Source organism: Propithecus coquereli, unplaced genomic scaffold, assembly GCF_000956105.1.
Source record: "Propithecus coquereli isolate 6110/MARCELLA unplaced genomic scaffold, Pcoq_1.0 Scaffold124, whole genome shotgun sequence".
NCBI classification, from domain to species: domain Eukaryota; kingdom Metazoa; phylum Chordata; class Mammalia; order Primates; family Indriidae; genus Propithecus; species Propithecus coquereli.
In genome coordinates, this window is record NW_012136525.1 from 2,486,696 (window position 1) to 2,506,594 (window position 19,899).

General features: G+C 47.8%; 1 protein-coding gene across 1 annotated transcript; it reads right to left on the reverse strand.

The window, feature by feature from the left end:
• Window positions 1-871: 871 nt before the first annotated feature.
• On the reverse strand, window positions 872-10,424 carry C1S (complement component 1, s subcomponent). Its single transcript, XM_012637812.1, has 12 exons — window positions 10,228-10,424; window positions 9,208-9,373; window positions 8,751-8,958; window positions 8,368-8,545; window positions 7,393-7,518; window positions 6,728-6,924; window positions 6,357-6,510; window positions 5,868-5,983; window positions 5,388-5,466; window positions 4,734-4,862; window positions 3,306-3,380; window positions 872-2,046 (listed from the first exon to the last, which is right to left on the reverse strand). The coding sequence occupies exons 2-12, from the start codon at window positions 9,210-9,212 to the stop codon at window positions 1,250-1,252; spliced, it is 2,064 nt and encodes a 687-aa protein (XP_012493266.1). The 5' UTR covers window positions 9,213-9,373; window positions 10,228-10,424; the 3' UTR covers window positions 872-1,249.
• Between the last annotated feature and the right edge of the window lie 9,475 nt (window positions 10,425-19,899).

A 19,899-nucleotide genomic window follows, 5' to 3' on the forward strand; every position in this document is an offset into this window, starting at 1 on the left:
TATTTTTAGTTGTCCAGATCATTTCTTTCTATTTTTTGGTAGAGACGGGGTCTCGCTCTTGCTCAGGATGGTCTCGACAAAGTTCTTTCTTGATGGGCCCCAAACGCACCTTTTTTGGCTTCTGGTAAAAACTGCTCTCCTGAAAGCCACATGTCACATCAAACAGGCCAGCATCCTCCTCAATACTTATTCTCAATCCTCATAAGGCACCCTAAGATAGCTCTCCTGTCCTCAGTCTAAAACATGCTAAGTCTCTACTCTGGTCATTTTCATCACTAATCCTCTTTGGGGAGGAGTTTTCTTTTCCTTCCTGTGGAAAACAGACAGAAGATTCTTGGGGCCCACCCTCACCAGGCTTTCAACTGTAACATTTTGGTACAGAGTTCTAGCTAATGAGGACATTGTTGCCTGACTGACAAATTGATCAAAACCACCAGGAAAGCAGACAAGAGCAATTTAAAACTTCTTTGGTTTTTCTTTTTTTATGAAGTCATAACATTGCATTATATTACACAAATGAGTATTAAAGGGAAATTAATTTTCCGGTGACATATGAAAACCATTTATACTTAAAGAAGATCTTAAACAGCCAATGCTAACCATTGTACACGGACTTCTGAATGAGGTTCACGTACATTTTACGAGTTTCAACAGCAGAATGTGGTGCTTTCCACTGGTGATGTTCACACTAATCCACAATATTCAGTAAACCTCAGTTGGAAGAGAGGAGAGAAGCTGAATTCCCTATTTTCATGACAATTAAGTATTAGTTACTAGATGCCTGAGTTCAGTGACATAACAGCCGAACTCAGGCATCTCATCCCACTGTGGTTCTGAGATCTTGATGTGGAATAAAGTAAGTCAGCCAGAATTGGATTATAAACATGCTTTATTATAAGTAGACAATGGACACTAAAAATGGTAAAGTAAATGGAATTTCAAATGGATAAAGAGGAAACAAAAAATTAAGGTATCCCTGTGGAATAGCTCAAAATAGGAGTGCCCCTCCCATATTATCTACAGTAGGTATTCGGGGGAGAGGATCCCACAGATTCAGACCACAACTAAAGGACCAACACAATTCTGTGATCAAATTCTACCTCCAGCCAGGTATTGTGACAATCAAGTTCTATTTAAATGATATTCGCATGTCTTCTCTCAGTCATAGTGAAATAATAGGACGATTGAGAGGAACTGAGAGCAATGGATTGGTCGTGCCCCTTGGCGAGGCTGGTGGCATGTGTATGGCTTAGTCCTTACCGGGGCTATTTTCCTGCATAGTCTTCATTATCCAGTCAACATAGTTCTTTACCCGTGTGTAGAGCCCATAGGTCCCACACTCGGGTCCCCAGGACACCAGGCCAGCTACATAGAATTTGGGATTCTTCTCATTGGGGTCCTGTAGAACGAAGGCCCCACCACTGTCCCCTTTACAGCTATCAACGCCCTTCTCTCCACCAGCACAGATCATGTTATCAGTGAAAATGTAGGACTCTACATCCACATTGGATTTTTTCTTTTTCACCTGTTGGCAATTTGATAAAGGAACTATCGGTAACTTTGCCCCTTTGAGATGGATAGCACGATCTCTTTTCTCCGTTCGGCCCCAACCTGAGATCATCCCCAGGTCTCCGACTGAAGGGTTATATTCGGAGGAGGTGCCCGGTAGGCAGATGGGGGAGACAGTGGGTCCCATTTCCACCGGGTCTTTCAGCTGCACCAGTGCAATGTCATTATCAAAATTCTTCCGTTTGTCTACGTCATCGAGCGGCTCCCAGCCCGGATGAATAAACACACGTTCAGCAACGAGCATCTGGGCATCGTCCAGATGCGAGGTCCGCACTAAGGTGGACCCGGCATACATGAGCGGCTGCTGGTTTCCCTCCACGACGTGGGCAGCCGTCAGCACCCAGTGCTCGCCAATAAGAGCCCCGCCAGCCCACGGGTTCTTAAAGAAGACTTGCCAGGGGAAACTTTGAATCTTGGCATCAGATCCTCCAAAGATCCTCTGTTTTTCTTTAAAGGGCTCGCTGGGGACTCCGCAGACTAGGAAGGAATAAGAGCGAGGTGGGGAAGGAGCAGGAAAGACGCCAGCCTCCTGCAAATCCTCCAGCCACTCACATACTTTCCTGCTGGGCTGCAGAGCTCTCTAGTATGACATGGCCAACCCTATTTGGTCAACCTTCTCAATACCTGACTCATCCTGGCCTTACCTAAACTTCCCACTTTGCCGATGCCACAAGTGGGCTTATGGGAGAGGTTGGTTGAACGGAGGCCGTGTGCACAGGACTCATCCACACGCGCTCATGCCTCGCACTCGGCCCCTCTGGAGACACGTCTCGCCGCAGGCTCGGCACAGGAGGCCAGGGGCCCAACCGGGAGCCAGTGCTGGGAAACTCTTTCCTCTCTGCCTCCTTCTGATGCCCAGATCAAACCCTGTCGCCTTCTTTACTGGAGTCCTGATTGCCCCTGCGTCCCTCCTCGTAACCCACAGGTCAGCCTGGGAAGTGAAGAGAGGGCGCCCTGCTTTGGTCGTGGCCTCTCACTCCCCAGTGCCTGGTTCCAGGTGTGACGGCTTTGCCATTCCCCGTATAACTGAATTTTAGATGAAGCCACTTACCCAAATCCCTCACTGGACAGTGTGGATGGACCTGAGTTGATCAAAGCCCACCCCTGCTACTTGCTAACTCCAGGGCTTACACTCAATCCACTCATCTCTCAAATGAGACCAGGAACACCCTCCTCACAGGGCTGTCACAAGGACGCGAACGAGACACTAAATGCAACGAATCAGCCCAGTTCCCGGCTCCTGATAATGCTGCTACTCCCAGGATGACTATTATTATCCTGGTTTTGTCCCGGCCACCTACTCAACTCTGAGCTCCCTGCACGCCCCATTTGTTGTATCCTCTGTATCTTGTTGCCGTGTACACTTTTCATCTAATATCTAGGCGATTTAACTAGTCTGGTTTCTGGGTGTTGATTCCTCACTCTCAACTTTCAGGCCCTGATCTCAGCAATTCTATGTCCCTTCACCACTGCGTTACCAAACCTAACTGGCCCTGACTCTGCCACCAACTGGCTTTTCTGTTTCCTCCCAGCCGGCCTGACTCAGTGTGGCTGAAGGACTTCCCCAGGGCCCTGGCAGGCCCCCACCCAGCGTTGCTGCCTCCTCACTGAGCTGGACTCCGGTAGGCCCGGACCCTTAAGTTTTTTCCCAAGAGGATTACAGCTACTTTCAGAAGGTGACGCCCACTAGCCCTCACCTGTGGCTATGTCTCCTCCCCAGCCTAAGCCCTGATTACCTGGAACACATTTCGGCAGCTCCGCGCCCAGCACCTCATTCACCCAGCTCCCGTTACCGGCGCAGCGATACTCCCCTGAAATAGCACAGAGAACACCGGTCACGCTCACCACCACATCTTGTCTCTTCCCCTTCATTCAGAGCCTCAGTTCTTCCAGATTTGAGTAGGGAATCAGATCAAATCAGCTTGAAAAAACTCTTGAGATCATCTCCCAAACTGTCCCTCAGGCCTCTATCCTGCCAGGAGAAGGGAAGGAAAAGTCTCCAAAGCAAAAGGAAGAAGGGTTATGGTAGAGATTGGGAAAATGCTTCAAGTGGGAAAAGAAAACAAAAATCAAATAAAACGAAATCAAATCAAAGGCCAGTCACGGTGGCTCACACCTGTAATCCCAGCACTCTGGGAGGCCAAGGCGGGAAAATTGCTTGAGGTCAGGAGTTCAAGACCAGCCTAAGTAAGAGCGAGACTCTATCTCTACAAAAAATAGAAAAATTAGCAGGGTGTGGTGATGCACACCTGTAGTCCCAGCTACCTGGGAGGCTGAGGCAGGAGGATCACTTGAGCCCAGGAGTTTGAGGTTGCGGTGAGCTATAAAGACGCCACTGCATTCTAGTCAGGGCAACAGAGCGAGATTCAAAAAAAAATTGAATCAAATAAAAAGCGATGTAGTGAGATGTATTGTGTCTAATCCAGCCCTTCATCTAGCACAACCAAGGCTCTATATCAAGAAAGCCGGTCATAGGCCGGGCGCGGTGGCTCACACCTGTAATCCTAGCTCTCTGGGAGGCCGAGGCGGACGGATTGTTTGAGCTCAGGAGTTCAAAACCAGCCTGAGCAAGAGCGAGACCCCGTCTCTACTAAAATTAGAAAGAAATCAATTGGACAACTAAAAATATATAGAAAAAATTAGCCGGGCATGGTGGCACATGCCTGTAGTCCCAGCTACTCGGGAGGCTGACGCAGGAGGATCGCTTGAGCCCAGGAGTTTGAGGTTGCTGTGAGCTAGGATGACACCACGGCACTCACTCTAGCCCGGGCAACACAGTGAGACTCTGTCTCAAAAAAAAAAAAAAAGAAAGCCGGTCATAATAGCATGGTGACTTGAAGCTAGAAGCATTGCTCCTCTGGGTTTTACATGAACTAACTGGCCAGAGAGAGGATAACCATATGAAACGGATGTTGTAGGGGAATTCCTGCTGCAGCTGTGGAGCTGAGTTGGTGACCTCTATGACTCCCTAAGAATGATCCTAGGGACCGTGTATCCTGCTCCATGTGAAAACTGTATCCTTAGACCACACCAGGGAATGAGTGATGTCTGTCCCATCTCCCTCATTTCTCTACAAATTCTCTCTGACCCAGAAAGACTGTGCAATTCACCATCGAACACCTTCTCACTCTTTCTCTCTCTTTTCTCTAGTAGGAGAAACCTACCACTGCCTTCATTTTCCATGTAGTAATACGGCTCCTCGCAAGTGTAGCGAGTGACAGAACCAAACAAAGTACTTTCTGGATCTTCGGCTTTACCGTGCTGAATGGGTTCAGGAGTGCCACAGTCCACAGCTACAAGAGGAAGGCAGGAGATTGATGGTCAGGACAGCCACTTCCTCCCAGGAAGAGTCACGGGGCCCGTTCCAACCTCACTCCTTCCCCACTCCATACCCATAAGCACACCTGGGATGACTCTTTCCACACCAGCCTCCCTCTGGCCATCCTTCCCAACTGGCATCACTCAACTCCCTAGCCACCGAGACTTGCCAACCCAGATGGCCCCTTGAAAGCTGCAAGAAGGAACTTGGTTCTCAGTGGTTGGTGGAGGGCCCCGTGGAAGCCAGGAATGCACCCGCAGGGGGCTGTTAGCTCTACCAATCCCACAGTTCCTTTCCTGGGAAGAAACCTGCCTGTCTAGCTGGCCTGGGACCAGATCAGGGCTGGGACTAGAAAAGCCTCCACAACTGGCTTCCCTTCAAAAACCCAAGCCACTCTCTCACAAGCCTAAGAGGAAACCATGCATTTGAATTTAGATGTGCTGCTCTTTCAGTTCCCTTTGGGAGGGGGAAAAAAGTTCCACTTTGAGGAGACACGTACGTTGACACTTCAGTTCAGAATTACTCCACTTTCCATTGCTTTGACAAGTAGAATAGAAAGACGTTGAGCCAACGCTTCCCTGGAGAATGATAGACATCACCATTAACTTATAAAGAGAGATGTGGAAAAGCAAAATCAAAAATGGAATTGATCTCTGGCCTTGGATCCATGAGGAGTCCTCATCGCAAGAAGCCTGGAGACATCTTAGCAGAACAACCCAAAGGACCCAGGAGATGGGGCTGAAAGGCAGCTTTGCCCCAGGGTGTCAGTTCCCACCCCCAGGAAGACAGGAGAGAGAGAATGCCAAGCCGGCCAAGGGGCCAGGGCTCACAAGGAAGAACAAAAGATCTTAAGCTGTTCTGCTTATGGAAAAGGTGTGATCCTTTGACCAAACAAGTACATTAGGTGAAGGACTCAACAATTTCAGTGCGCTCACCGTGACCTGGGGCGGGATGGGGAGAAGCCCAGGTGGTACTTTACCTCCACAACCTCAGACCCTTCCAGGCAGCTTATCTTCACCACATCTTTAAACACATATTTTGCCTTCTCAGGCTCCCAAACAGAATTGGCAGTGTCTTCTTTAGGACAGGGGATTGCTTGGAAACAACACAAATTGGGACAGAAAAAAAATTTACTAAATAGTTGGAGACTCTCTATCCAATTTACATCATTTTCACACTTTCCAAAATCATCCAGTTGTCCTCAGTCCTGATGCTTAACATTCCAATATGGCAGATGTCTACAGCAACATGGCATTACTACTAACCACCCCAAGCCGTCTGCCCTCTCAGGTCCAGCTGAGGGATTACCAGAGCTAGAGGCATTTCTGGAAACCATTGACAGATTTAGATTTTCTTGAGGAAGTGAAGTATCTCAGTATTCTATCCAAACAACAAGCTACCTGTTTTGATTCTACATCGTCCAGGGACTTTGGTATCCCCAACCAAAGAGCACTTCTAGGTTACTCACGTTCTCCATGGTAACGAAGTTTCCAGCCTTTTCCTTGCCCTGTTAGGTCGGTTTGGAATATGATAACAAGAACATTACTCCCGGTTTCAATGTTTGGTGGCCCAGGGAATCCGTTACCACAGTAAGGACCAAATTGCTGATCTCCTGCAACAAACTGAAAGGAAACAAAATGATGAAATGAGAAGAAAGAAAGAACTAAAGAAAAGGTAAAATGGGAGTGGGGGTAAAAAGAAGGGAGGTAGTAAATGTAATACAAAATAAGAAGAAGGAAAAACAGGAAAATAGGGGGCAGGAGAAAAGACAACTTTGTCTTCAAGGAGAACTCTCTCCGTGTGAGTTTGGGGAGGGGGAATTAACCAACCATCACGCACAACTAAACTGTCAGGGCAGTTTCCGTCTGAATCGGCCGGCTCCACGTCAAAATCTCTCTGCACAGTCACCACTATTTGGAACCCCTCCTCCAGCAGGACCTGGTATTCGCACCGTGAGTTCTCTGGGTATTCATTGGGATAATTGGGACTTGCGATCTCCCCAATCAGTGCCGTGAATACGTCCCCACTACAATTGACTGAGGGAGAAAAAGAGACAGAAGAAGAAATGTAGAGTGAAGCAGAGGAGCTCCTGCCCTGTTCTAGGATTCCTTCTCCCACACGCTGACAGTCCTCCATCCAGACTAGCCTGGGATCCACACCCTGACCAGAGCGCACGCGGAGCAGTCACACACCCACACATACCGGGAGGAACAGCCAGCGCCCATTAGGCTTCCCCCCGTGCTTATGACGGAGCCCGTCGTGGTGATGAACGGCCCCCGGCAGGCTCTTCGCAGGTGTCTCTCTCTCTTCTCCAGTGAACTAACTCTACCCTGTGGCCTTGTCTTCCTCCCCTCTGTGGCTCCCCCTCAGCTTATGAGTAACTGAGAATAGACGCCAAAAGAAGGCTGGGCCTAATCAAAACTGGAAGGGTGGACAAAGCTCCTTCTGCGGCCTCAAGCCATTCCAAATCCCAGGGAGCACGCGGCTCTCCACGCCACGCTCACCTCCGCAATTCCTCATGTCGGCATGGAGGAAGTATTCCGGAGGGCAGGAGCAGAAGTAACCACCAATGAAGTTGTTACAGAAGTGGCTACAGGGGGCGTCAGCAAAATCTGTGCACTCATTTACATCTACAAAGAGGAGAGAGACACTGACGTCAAGAACAGACACTGAGAAGAGAGAATGAGGTTAAACCCAAAACTGCAAGGGGAAGAAAAACTAAGAAAGGCGCATTGCTTGAAGACCCTCAAGGAACTACATTTCAGGACGGTATTATCCCACATTCCTCTCCTGAAATGCGGTGCCAGAGCTGAGCCCTACCATTGCACAGCCATAAGGGAGCTCTTAACGCCAGACACCCTTGACTGTGCTCACGGACGGAGCGTTTCAGCTCCGGAGACAACCCTCTGCAGGCCCAGCATCGTGGCAGTGTCTTCCGCAGGGAGGACTAATTAGTACGGTCTTTGCTTTACATGATGTCAGTACTTCTACCAAATCTAAACAATAGTTTGCCTTTGTGTTCTAACTTCATTCTAACCTGGAGATAGATGTAGAAGCACCCAGAACTTGAAGGTACGAATGCCACATAGTGAACGGGTTGGAATACCACACCTTACTTGTGTGATTCTTGGCAAGTTATTAACTTTCCTAGTCTTCACTTTCCTTATCTTTACAGAAAGATAAGGAAAGTTGAAGTGAGTTGAAGTGAAGACTATGTTAAAATAGGTAAAATCCCCAATATAGTACCCAGTTCATAGTGGTTCTCAATAGCCTACTGTTTATTATCTATCGCTGCCATGCATGTCATCATCACCACCAAGGTACGATCATGTGTTTGAATTCCACAAGGGGACCCAGGGCAAGTCAACACTTTGTAAGAATTATGAACAGACTTCTCATTTAATGTGTTGCTCTGTATTCTTCCCAATTCTAGTGTTTGAGCTAAGTCGGTAAGGCACATACAAAAGGGTGAGCCTTACCTATGGCAGCGTAGTATGCAGCAAACCCAGTAAAACGCTCTTCATTGGAAAAGTCTGACTTAAAGGTCACCTGGAGTTGATTGTATGGTACTTGGAATTCTTCCACAATGGGGGAGTTGGGATTCTTGCTGGTCCTCTGTCCACAGAGTCTCCCTTCTTCAACGCCTCCTGACGTTATCTAAGAGAAGAGTCAAAATGAAGCTAGGAAGGGGTAATATTTTGGTACGGAGGTGAGAGAAAAGGGGACAGAGAGAGTAAAAGGTTTACCCCCTTAGGGCTACCTGACACCAGTGCACCATGTGCCTGTGCCACTCCCTCCTGCGTCCTTATTCCACCACCCAGCCCTGGTCTCCCGCCTCTGTTCCTCGTGTGCTCGTGAATACCTGCACCGAGTCATATGCGCAGTTCTCTGACAGCTCGATGTCCACGTGGGTGAAGTAGAGGTGAATCCCGTACCCTTCGGGAACTTCTATATTCCAAGATTTCTCTACCTCGTTGGGGTATGCCTGGGGATAGTTAGGGGACAGGATCTCCCCATACATGGTAGGCTCGGCACAAACTGATGCCAAAAGAGAAAACAGGACAACGCACCTGAAAAAAAAGGCAGAGAGAGGTGGGTGACCCAAGTACTAGCAGCCTAGAGCAGAGCTCTCACCTTTGTCACAGGCGCAAGGAAGGGGAAAGGAGTAGGGTGGTCAACAGGCCATGGAGGAGAATCTCAGGTTGGAATACTGAAAAGGCTTAGGTCAAACCAAAAACCAGGCTCGGATAGGAGCCCTTTTCTTGAGAAGATGAAGGGAACGGAGACCACGTACATCTCCAGAGACCTCCACCACTTACCACATCTCTGGCGATGTGTCCGTCCTGGTGAGCTGCCCGCCTCTTGGTGCCAGCTCTCTGCACCTCTGGACTTTGGAGCTGAAGGGGTGGCAGGCCTGGATGTACTTATCTGACAAACACAGGCACCTGTTTTGGTGGTGACAGGTCACCTGCGGTTCAGTGTCACCTTCGTGAGAAGAACACAGAGGTTAAGCAGAGCCGTGTCACTAATTATCACCACAGGGCACCAGGCCCCTCACACCCTCCCTGGTCTGACCGCAATTAATTTGCAAGACGAGAACTAAATCTATCCTTCTCCCATTTCTTCTCTGGACCTTGTCCCGGTTTTCCTCTGCTCTCCTCCTCCACCCCACCCCCGTTCTATCTGCCTCTCTCCTGCCCTCACAGAAAAATGTCCCCATTTCCACCCGGTTTTCAGGGGTCTGTGCACATCATGACCGTCCGTCTGGGACAGTCCTCCCTCCCCTTCCACAGTGACCCCTTATGGCTGTGAACCTGCTCCCTTTGCTGTGTTTTTACTGCATGTATCTCTGCTGATGCTCCCAACGACCATTGATGGAGGCGTGAGCTTCTGTCACTAGGGGAAGGCAGGGACCTTGGGACAAGTGGCCAGAGAAGGGGAGTGCTGCCCCACTGAGGCAGGCTTGCGTGGGGAAGGACAAAAGGGGCAGCCAAGTGACAAGGAGCATGACAGAAAAGGAGAGGTGGGAAAGGGCAGGTCCCGCATGAGTTTTCCAGGGTTTCTTTGGTTTTTTCCCCTTTACTAAAAAGACAAGTTATCTTCCCACAGTTCCTAGAAAAATCTTCCAAAAATTGTTTTTAACCCTGGAAACAGCGGTTGGTAGGAGGGTGAAGTGGGGATGCACGGGGCGAGCCTAAGAGAAAGAGGTTGTCTATATTCAGTCGTTTTTGATTCTGCCCTTTTCGGAGCTCCAGCTTTGCCCTAACCCTCCTGCGTGAGGTTTTCTGCCTTTCTCTTCTCCTCCATCAAAGCTCTGCTCTTTGTTTTTAAGGTTTTACCTTCAGAAGCTGATGGGAGCAAGCGGGCCAGTCCTCTCGCTCCTGCCAGTGGGCATGCTGGGTGACCCTGCCAGCTCCCAGCGACGGCAGCACCGGGCCTGGATGCTCCCTCTGCAGGAACCTCCCGCTGGCCTCCCCGTCCCGGTTCTGTTCACGCGATTCCCTACCAGAGTGTGCATGTCTGAAATTCTCTGATCTAAACAGAGGGGGCTGGGAGACTGTGATATGGGGAAAGGGTAGCTCAGCCTTGATCTTGGAGCTCCCTCTGCTTTTGAAACAAGGACAGCATCCTCCTCCCCTGGCGTGACATTCCTCTAGCCAGGGCTCCAGAGGAGAAAGGAGGAATGGGGAATTTCACCGATTGCTTAATGCTCTTTTTCAGCCAAAGGGTGTGTTTCAGAGTTTTCAGGGAAGTCAGGTGATTTGTGGGAAAAGGAGGGGATTGATACTAAAGGGGAAAGCCAAACTCAGAAGGTCCAACCCTCCAGTTGCGTATGAATCATGAATTAAGGGAGCGTAATTATCAGAAATGCAAGTCATCTCTGCTTTAAGGCATATTTAATGGTTGGATAATGACTTACATCTAGACCCAAGCTGGTATGGGGTGATGCTTTTTCCTCTCCCTAAAATCCCTTCCACATCTCCAAACATCTAAATTCTACCCACTGGGCCAGGTGCAGTGGCTCACACCTGTAATCCCAGCACTTTGGAAGGCCAAGGTGGGAGGATCACTAGAGGCCAGGAGTTAGAAACCAGCCTGGACAACATAGTGAGACCCCATCTCTGCAAAAAACAATAAATTAGCCAGGCCTGGTGGTGCACACCTGTAGTCCCAGCTACTTGGGAGGCTGAGACAAGAAGATCACTTGAGCCCAGGAATTCAAGGTTGCAGTGAGCTGTGATCAAACCACTGCACTCCTGCTGGGGTGACAAAGCAAGACCCTATCTCTAAAAAAATAAAAATTAAAAATAAATAAATTCTACCCACCAGTCAAGCCCCATTTCAGATACAACCCCATATCTATAACTCTTGGGTCCAGATGTGTTTTGAAATACAGAATTTTATAGACTTTTAAAAGGCAATACAGTACACGGACCCAAAATAGATAACACCTGCTCCTCCACCTGCCCCCAGGGACTGGGATAACACTCCACTGTCAAACATTGATATGTCTGCAGCTAAACATATTAATCTTCACAGTAAGTGGAATAAGTAAAGATTATAAATTACTTTACATCGGTTCAGGTCAGGTTTTGTTGACAAATGAGTTTTGGTGCCAAATTTGGAAAAGAAAAAAAAAACTACTTTTTTTCAGAGTCCTTTGGAGTTCAGAATTGCAGATAAGGGCCTGCGGGCCTGTGCGATCCCTCCACAGAGCCTCCCCGTCCCTCAGGCCTCCTCTGTGTCCCTTCTACTCCCATCTTAGTGGCTGCATTCTGATAATCTAAGATTCATCAACTGAAGATGCTCCATTATTTTATATCGCACCAGGAACAAAAAAGCTGCAATTAAACGATGATATGCCAGGGATCGTAAGATGCATCCTGATCCCAGGAGTGAGAAAACGTGGGGGGAAATTGTTTGCCTTAGAAGCGGAGAAGCGTGGTATCTGTGCGCAAGTCTTACCCCTGGTTGGCTCAGCACCCGCCTGGAGTCAGAGACAGGTTCCAGTCCTCGCCCTGCTGCTCACCAGTGGCGAGGCCTTAGGCCCATCACCTAACTTCCCAGCGTCTTCAAAGATAAAACAGAGATCATATCAGTTCTGCTACCCCACATGGCTGTCGGGGAACCTAATAAAACCATCAGAGTGAACAAACTTTGCACACTATGACGCCGAATAAATGTGCCTGTGAAAAGGAAGATAATTGTGAGCGGTAAGGTCTCTGACGGCAGGCTCTGGGTCTGATCCATCTTTGTATTGCCCGCCATGTCCAACAGTGTCACACACGCAGTAGACATACATGCAACCACGTGTTGTTCCTCCGGCTGCCTACCATCAAACCCCTTTGCCGCATTTGGGGAGTTCCTCGTCATATGAGTCTTGGGAGCTGAGCCAACCTCCCAAGAGAGAAGATGAGGGTGCAGGAAACATGTCCCAACTCCACCCCAGCAGCTCTGGAGCAGGCCCACGCACGCACGTGGCATTCATCACAGGCCCAGGCTTTGAATCCAGAGGCGGAGATGCCAAGAAGTAGGGACCACAGAGCCCCTGGGGACAGTGGCAGCTGCAGCAAGATGGAGGAGGAGGTGATGTTCACAGCAGCACCCAGATTCCAGCTGCAGTGGGTGGGCATTGCAAGCCAAAGAGTCTGGGACAGGACCAAGGCAGTGGCAACAGAGGCAGCCGGGTTCTGACCACGGTCCCTGCTGTGAAGCTTCCACACGCGGCTCTCCTGGCATTTCTGTGAGTAATTCAGAATCACTTTACTAAATTCCTCTTCTGCTAAAATCAACCAGACTTGGTCTCTGTTGCTTGCACTAAGAACAATGGCTGACACAACATGCTGAGTGAGTACCTAAGAAATGGCTGATCGAATGAACGAGCCAAAGTGAATTCTAACCATTCACTAGACGCTTTCAGCTGTGCCACCTTGAAAAAGTTACTTTGCCTCTCTGAGCTTCGGCTTCATCATGTGTAAAATGGGAATAATATCACCTACTATCAGACACAGCTATTACTGTCAGGGCCTATTGCGGCCAAGGCTAAACAAAATAATGTACGCTAAGCATTAGCATTTATCTGATACTCAGTAGTCAGCCTTTAATAAATAACAAACGACATTATCTCCAAACACCACCAGCAGCAGTAGCAGCAGCTGCATCCTCATCAAGAGCATGCTTCAGTACATAGCAAGGAAAAAAAGGGCATCTTATCAAATTGTCCAGGGCTTTTTCTCCTTTTCCTTCTGAGTTCAACACTGCCTGATCTTGCCGGTAGAGTTAGACTCTCTCCTACCCTCTCCTGCATTTTGTCTTCCCGTCTGCAATTTTGCCATCAAAGTGAAATATATTCTTTCTCTCTCTAAATCTCAAGAAGACAACAAATCACATATGTAACGGTACCTCAGGCCCCTGCCTCCTTCCCCAGTTCAGCAAGAACTAAGGCCAAGACCTCTCACAATGACAGCCTAGAAAGAGCAGGGGGCATGTTACATAATCTGCCCAGTACTATGGGGATTCATTAAAACGAGGTGCTTATTATCACCCTGAGGGTCACCCGAACCCCAGCTGATGTGATAATGCCGATACACAAACCAAAAATTAAAACCTTACATGTTAATATTAACCAATGACACAGGTGTATATAAATATGAATAGGATATTTAGAAAATAATCACTAGTGTTACTCAGAGTAACTATCGTATTCACAATGTTAGGGTCTCCGAGGGGCCTAAATAAATAGCATCCCTCTTCCCCTTTCAAGTTCTAGAGAAATGGAGAAATAAAACAAAAGCAGCAAATGAGGTCAAAATATTACCTTCGATAGCAATAAAGGCCAAGATAGAGGAAGTAGCTTAGTGTAGAAGCCAAATGGGGGCTAACCGAACCCTAGACTTAGACAGAATTACCCTTCTAGACACAGGCAACGCTGGGCCAGGCGAGGCCTCCCCACGTAGAGAACACACCTCCCTGCAGACAGCTTTCTCCCAGGAGGAAGGAGGGCTAAGCCGGTTACTCTTCCCATCTTCACAGTTGGAGAAGTTACTCCACCTTCCCAGGCAAAGTGAGGGACGGAGAGTGGCAGGGAGAGTCATGCCAGGGAGCTGTCTCTCCCCTTCAGGAAAGATCTGTCAGTACTAATAGGAACATTTCTCCACTAACATTCCCAAGGTTTTTCTTCTTGAACCTGATAGTCTTGACAGTTAAGACGATATGATCACCCAGGGCACAGCCGTCCACCTGCAGGAGGTGATCAGGAAGCTAACAGGGGCAGCCCTGCTCTCGCACTCATAGAGCCACACACCAACGCCACCCACCGCTCCTCTTCTGTGTCCTCCACACCATCGGCCCCAAAGCTCCAAAGTGATTCTGAACAATATGGCAACATTAAATATATTCTTCATCCAAGGAAATTCACTTCCTGTTCCATTTCCCATCTTAAATGTCATCCAGCCATGTTATCTAAGATAGCTATCGGAGATCTGAAATGAGATTTAAAAATGGCATTAAGAAGCTCACAGGCTGGGCGCCTGGGCTCCTAGCAGTCTTGGAGGCTGAGGTCGGAGGATCGCTTGAGTTCAGGAGTTCAAGACCAGCCTGAGCAAGAGCAAGGCCCCCGTCTCTACTAAAAATAGAAAAAATTAGCCAGGCATGGTGGTGTGTGCCTGTTGTCCCAGCTACTCGGGAGGCTGAGGCAAGAAGAACGCTTGAGCCCAGGAGTTTGAGGTTGCAGTGAGCTATAGTGACGTCACTGCACCCTAATCTGGGCAACAGAGGGAAACTGTGTCTCAAAAAAAAACAAGGAAGCTCCAACAATGAAATGCCAATAATAAAGAAGTGTCTCTAATTTGAACAATAACAGAAAACCCTCTCATTATCAAACTCCAAAATTAAAGTTCAAATCCCATCGCAAACTAAAACTAAGACATTACAGTCAAAAGTAACTGAAGTCCAAAATTTCTATGTTAAAGTCACAAGACCATCAATCCCAATCTGTATTTGTATTTAATCTCAGCTAGAGGGTCTCCAACGCCCTGGCAGAGGTGTGGTTCTTTCAGTAGCTGCAGCCTGGGCTGGACTGGGTTAGTTCCTCCAAGCTTCCAGAGACAGGGTGAGTCCCAAGGCCACCTTCCAAGAAACTCGGTTTGTAAAAGTCCAAAATAGTTAATGAGACACAAGAATATCACAACACTAGCCCCACAACCACAAAATTTAGAAAACGAGGCACTCCCAGACCCCAAAGCAATCATCCCAGACAAAATTAAAATTTTATGTCCAGAACACAGTACTTAATGTTGCCAAAGCCTGAAGAAGAAATTCAACACTATCTGAAGGAAGGAGGAAAAGAAAAATTTTTTAAGGCAAGCACGAGGTGAAATTTACTGAGGGGGAGCAAGATAAGATTATAGAGCAAGAGCAAGACAGGTTTACAGAGCAAGATACATACTCCACAGATGCCACAAGACCCCTTGTCACAGTAAAAGAGGAGAAAATCTTAATCTTACTTAAAAACCTCACCTTGATGCCAGACAGCCTATGTCAATGGTTCGGATTCCATGTCCTGTGAACAGAAACACCAGGGGCAAAGCATGTAGAAAAAGGTCGGTTTGGGCATTCTGTCATATGGGGACCCTCCTACATGGAACTTTTTAATTCCCATTTCCCCCATGAGTCCCGAGCTCCTGGCACCACACTGCTGGTGAGCTCTCCTAGCCCCATCTCCACATTTACTCCGCAATGGGAAGAGGATAGACGTTTTCAATCATGTGCTGCGTTTATGGCTTCTGCCACAGCCTCTTTTATGAAATCACTAAGACCTAAAAAGCCTTCCTCCTAGGGAGGGCTTTCCTTTCATCCCCATGTGTGTTTCGGCTGGAGAAAGCACCCTCAGCAGATTCTCGAACTGAGGTTGTTGCTGAAGCTCTGAGGCCTGTCCCCCTAGGTAAGGACAAATACCTCTGCCAGATGCCCTGATGCTAGATTTTCTTCCACTTTTTAATTTCAATAACAAAGTTAGGGTGACCTTAAGGACACAGGCAATACCAGCAAACCCATCTACAATAACTGTATCACCTTGAAACCTACCCGGTAACTTTTGGAGAATTTTCCACTGGCAAGTCTGTGAACAAGCCACTTGAATTTCAGGTCAGTCCTTCCACAATTTCCTCCTCGGCCCTGAATGTAGGTGGAATTTGCCAGCCTAGCACTCTCTACCGAAGCAGGATGCTCACAAATTAAAGCTAGGATCTCCCTAGTTCTCTGTGGCTCACACAGAACTCAGCCTCCCGGCAGGAGGTATTTCCACAAGGAAACACCCAGAGTAAGGAAGAGAATCCCCCTTTACGACACACTTGGGATCTAGAATATTGTCAAGGACTCTAGGCACAAACAGTGCTTGCCAAGGTATCAATTCGTGTGTTGTTCAATGAAACTAAAATAGGATAGTTTACCGATATATTTTTTTGACCAAGAAAAGTTATACGAAAAGAATGTAAGAATCTATCAGAAGAAATAAAGTGACTATAGCAGAAAATAAAAGAAAGGACGTGTGGGAAAAGAGCGGTAAAAAGGCAAAGCCAGTTTGGGAGAGCTGCTCTGGTCCCCACCCAAGTAGCACTAATAACTAAAGCCACATTCATGGCTTACGAAGCACACAAAGACTAGATTAGGTGCCGCTCGGGATACAAAGATGAGAGGGTCAGAGCCGCAGCACAAGGTAGCGTAAGTTAGGCAGCATGAAAGAAGTATAACAAAGGGCTTGGGAGTCGAAAGGAGAAAGATACTGCATCTGGTTAAGGGGAAATCCAAGAGGCTGCCTGGAAGAGTTGAGAAAATTGTGTTAAAGTCCAATGATAGTAGCTATAGTAGTTTAATAGTTTTTAAACATGTCCCAAAACTCCTTGACACTCCTGCCATTGAGAGGTGGGGTCTATGTCACCTCTTCCCTTGAATGTGACTGGGGGTGGGGGTTGTGATGGCTGCAACCAATAAAGAGTACAGTGGACTCCGCATGGCTTCATAAGTTAGATTGTTAATAGAAAAGGCCAGCCAGCACCCGCCCAGTCTTCTTGGGACACTCTTCAGAACCCAGGTGCCAAGCCCAGGCCACATGTAGGGGTTCTGGCTGAACCTCCCAGCCCCAGCCCCCAGGTTGCAGCTGTCAATCAGCATCAACCTCAACACCAGGCATCTGAGGTGAGAAGTTATCAAGATACCTCAGCCCCTTCTGACCGCAGCTACACAAGACACCCTAAGTGACAATCACCTAGCCCAGTGAGCACCCAGAACCATGAGAGATAATTTTTTAAAAAACGAACATTGATGCTTTAAGCACTAAGTTTTAGGACAATATCATTATTCAGCAATAAACTGAACTGGCTCCTCTCACACACTTTGTATCTCTTTCTCTAGGAAAAGCTTTGGCCTTTTCTGAATTCAGTGTCCAAGTTAAAGGACTGAAAGAATACTTTACAGGAAGCCCCACTTTCTGCTACCATTCCTAGAAAGCTCTATTAGCTGCAGTCATGTTTTCTTCCCTTTTGAAAATCCTGCCAAGCACCCTACACTGGCCCGAGGCATTTTCATGTTCAGCCTCATCATAGCTGACTAGTATTCTCAAAAATCTGCAGTGATCCCTGAGCCTCTGTTTCCATTCCTGAACACCCATGCTGCAGGTATACATGGTAGCAGGTTATATAAAACCTTAGATGAGCCCCTGGATTAATTAGGTAGGCTAACTTCTATTACAAATATGTCTACAAACTATTTTGGCAAAAACATAATGGAAGTTTATCGTCCAACCACACAAAGAGTCCAAGATGGTTCCTGATTGTCAGTGGAGCTTGTTCTACACAGACCCAGGACAGCAAAGGCCCTGCCATCCTCAGAACATTCCTTCCAGGGTCACTGTGAGAAAAGGACATATGGACGATCACACAGTAGGAGGTTTCTATGGGCCAGGCCCACATGTGGGACACATAACCTCTACTCATATTCCATTGGCTAGGACTCAACAGGTCACACCTAACTGCAGGGTGTGTGCCCAGAATTAGAAATTAGGATTTGCTGGGGAGGCCGGGAGCGGTGGCTCACACCTATAATCCTAGCACTCTGGGAGGCCGAGGCAGGAGGATTACTTGAACTCTGGAGTTCGAGACCGGCCTGAGCAAGAGCAAGACCCTGTCTCTACTGAAAAAAAAAAAAAAATAGAAAGAAATTGGCCAAACAACTAAAAATAGAAAAAAAATTAGCCAGGCATGGTGGCGCGTGCCGGTAGTCCCAGCTACCCAGGAGGCTGAGGCAGGAGGATCGCTTGAGCCCAGGAGTTTGAGGTTGCTGTGAGCTAGGCTGATGCCATGGCACTCTAGCCCAGGCAAGACAGTGAGACTCTGTCTCAAAAAAAAAAAAAAGGGGGGAGGGGAAACAAATTAGGATTTGCTGGGCAGCTAGTAGCCTCTTCCACAACCCCAAATATAATCCATATTTTCCCAGCCTGTGGACACACATGGGGGTCCTGTCAACATCTCTTTGGTTCTTCCTTCTACCCACTTACGAGGATCTCCAGCCCCATGTTCATAAACACTCCTGCTGCTACCACCCAACAACTTCCACACCTGCGAGGACTGTAACACCCCAGTAGTGCCCTCTCCTGGGCAGAAGCCCCCGCCACTACACAGAAGCCCACTAAGGAGGAAAACTGCACAGTATGCAGAGTGAGGACAGGAGTGTAAAGAGAGGAGCATGCGTCCTTCTCTTTTTGGTTATTCCAAGGCAGTGTGATCGTGCTCCCAATGCCTTGCAGAGTTTCCAGTGACATGATTCCTGCAGGAATCACGTGGTCTTGCGTGGCAGCTGCCTCGGGGAGGCCATTTCGGTCTCCTCAGGCGATGCAGAGCTGACGCCCTCAGACAGGATGCTTCCACTGGAGGTGAGGAGGCCCCTTTCACTGGAGAGAAGAACTTAGGGCCGCAATGCCACAGCTTCATCACAGTCTTCCCACACGTCCCCTTTCCAAGGAACCAGATCCCATTCTTTCCCAATCAGTGCCCTCGCTTTAACTGCAGACACCCTTGAGGCTGCAAGTTCAAATTGTGTTGGAATTCAGCCAACCACAGGATGAGATTCTGTGTTTAAATTCCAGCAATCTCAGCCCTACAGCTACAGGAGGTAAGGGTCTCCTGTAGGGCACACGTAGACTGTTCCGGTAATTTAGGCAGCTCTTGAACTGGGAATTCAAATCCCTGTGCTCATCCTTTTCTTTCACCACTTTGGTGACAATAGAAGCAACCAGCCAACTGCATTATAGGTTAGTTTTCCAAAAATGTTTGACAGTATCACACACACAGTCACCCAGCTCCTTGCTGCTTCTAAGTGGTTGATTAGGAGCACCCCGGGGAGATATTTAGCTTATCTCTGTCACCAGATAGAGATCTGGATCATCAGCGCTCTCTTTTCTGTGGGAAATAGAGTTATCATCATGTTTAAATCCAATCAGATTAGAGAGCCCATGCCAGAAAATTCAGAATCATTCAGAAAATTCATCCTGAAAATTTTGTTCCTCTGGAACCACTCTTGTACCAAAAGTCTGTATTTATTGGTTTGGGTTCTTCGGAGAAATAGAACCAATAGAAGATACATATATAAGATATATGTACAGTTACGGGTCACTTAACGATGGAGATACATTCTGAGAAATGCACCATTAGGCAATTTCATCATTGTGGGAACATCAGAGTGTACTTACACAAACCAAAGATGTTGTGCCTACTACACACCTAGGCTGTACGCCTAGTGCCCCTGGACTACATATCTGTACAGCATGTTCCTGTACTGAACACTGTAGGCAACTGTAACATAGTGTTATGTATTCGTGTATCTAAACATGTCTAAACGTAGAAAGGTACAATCAAAACATGGTATAAAAGATAGAAAATGGTACAGCTGCACAGGGCACTTAATATGAATGGCGCTTACGGGACTAGAAGCTCTGGGTGAGTCAGTGAGTGAGCGGC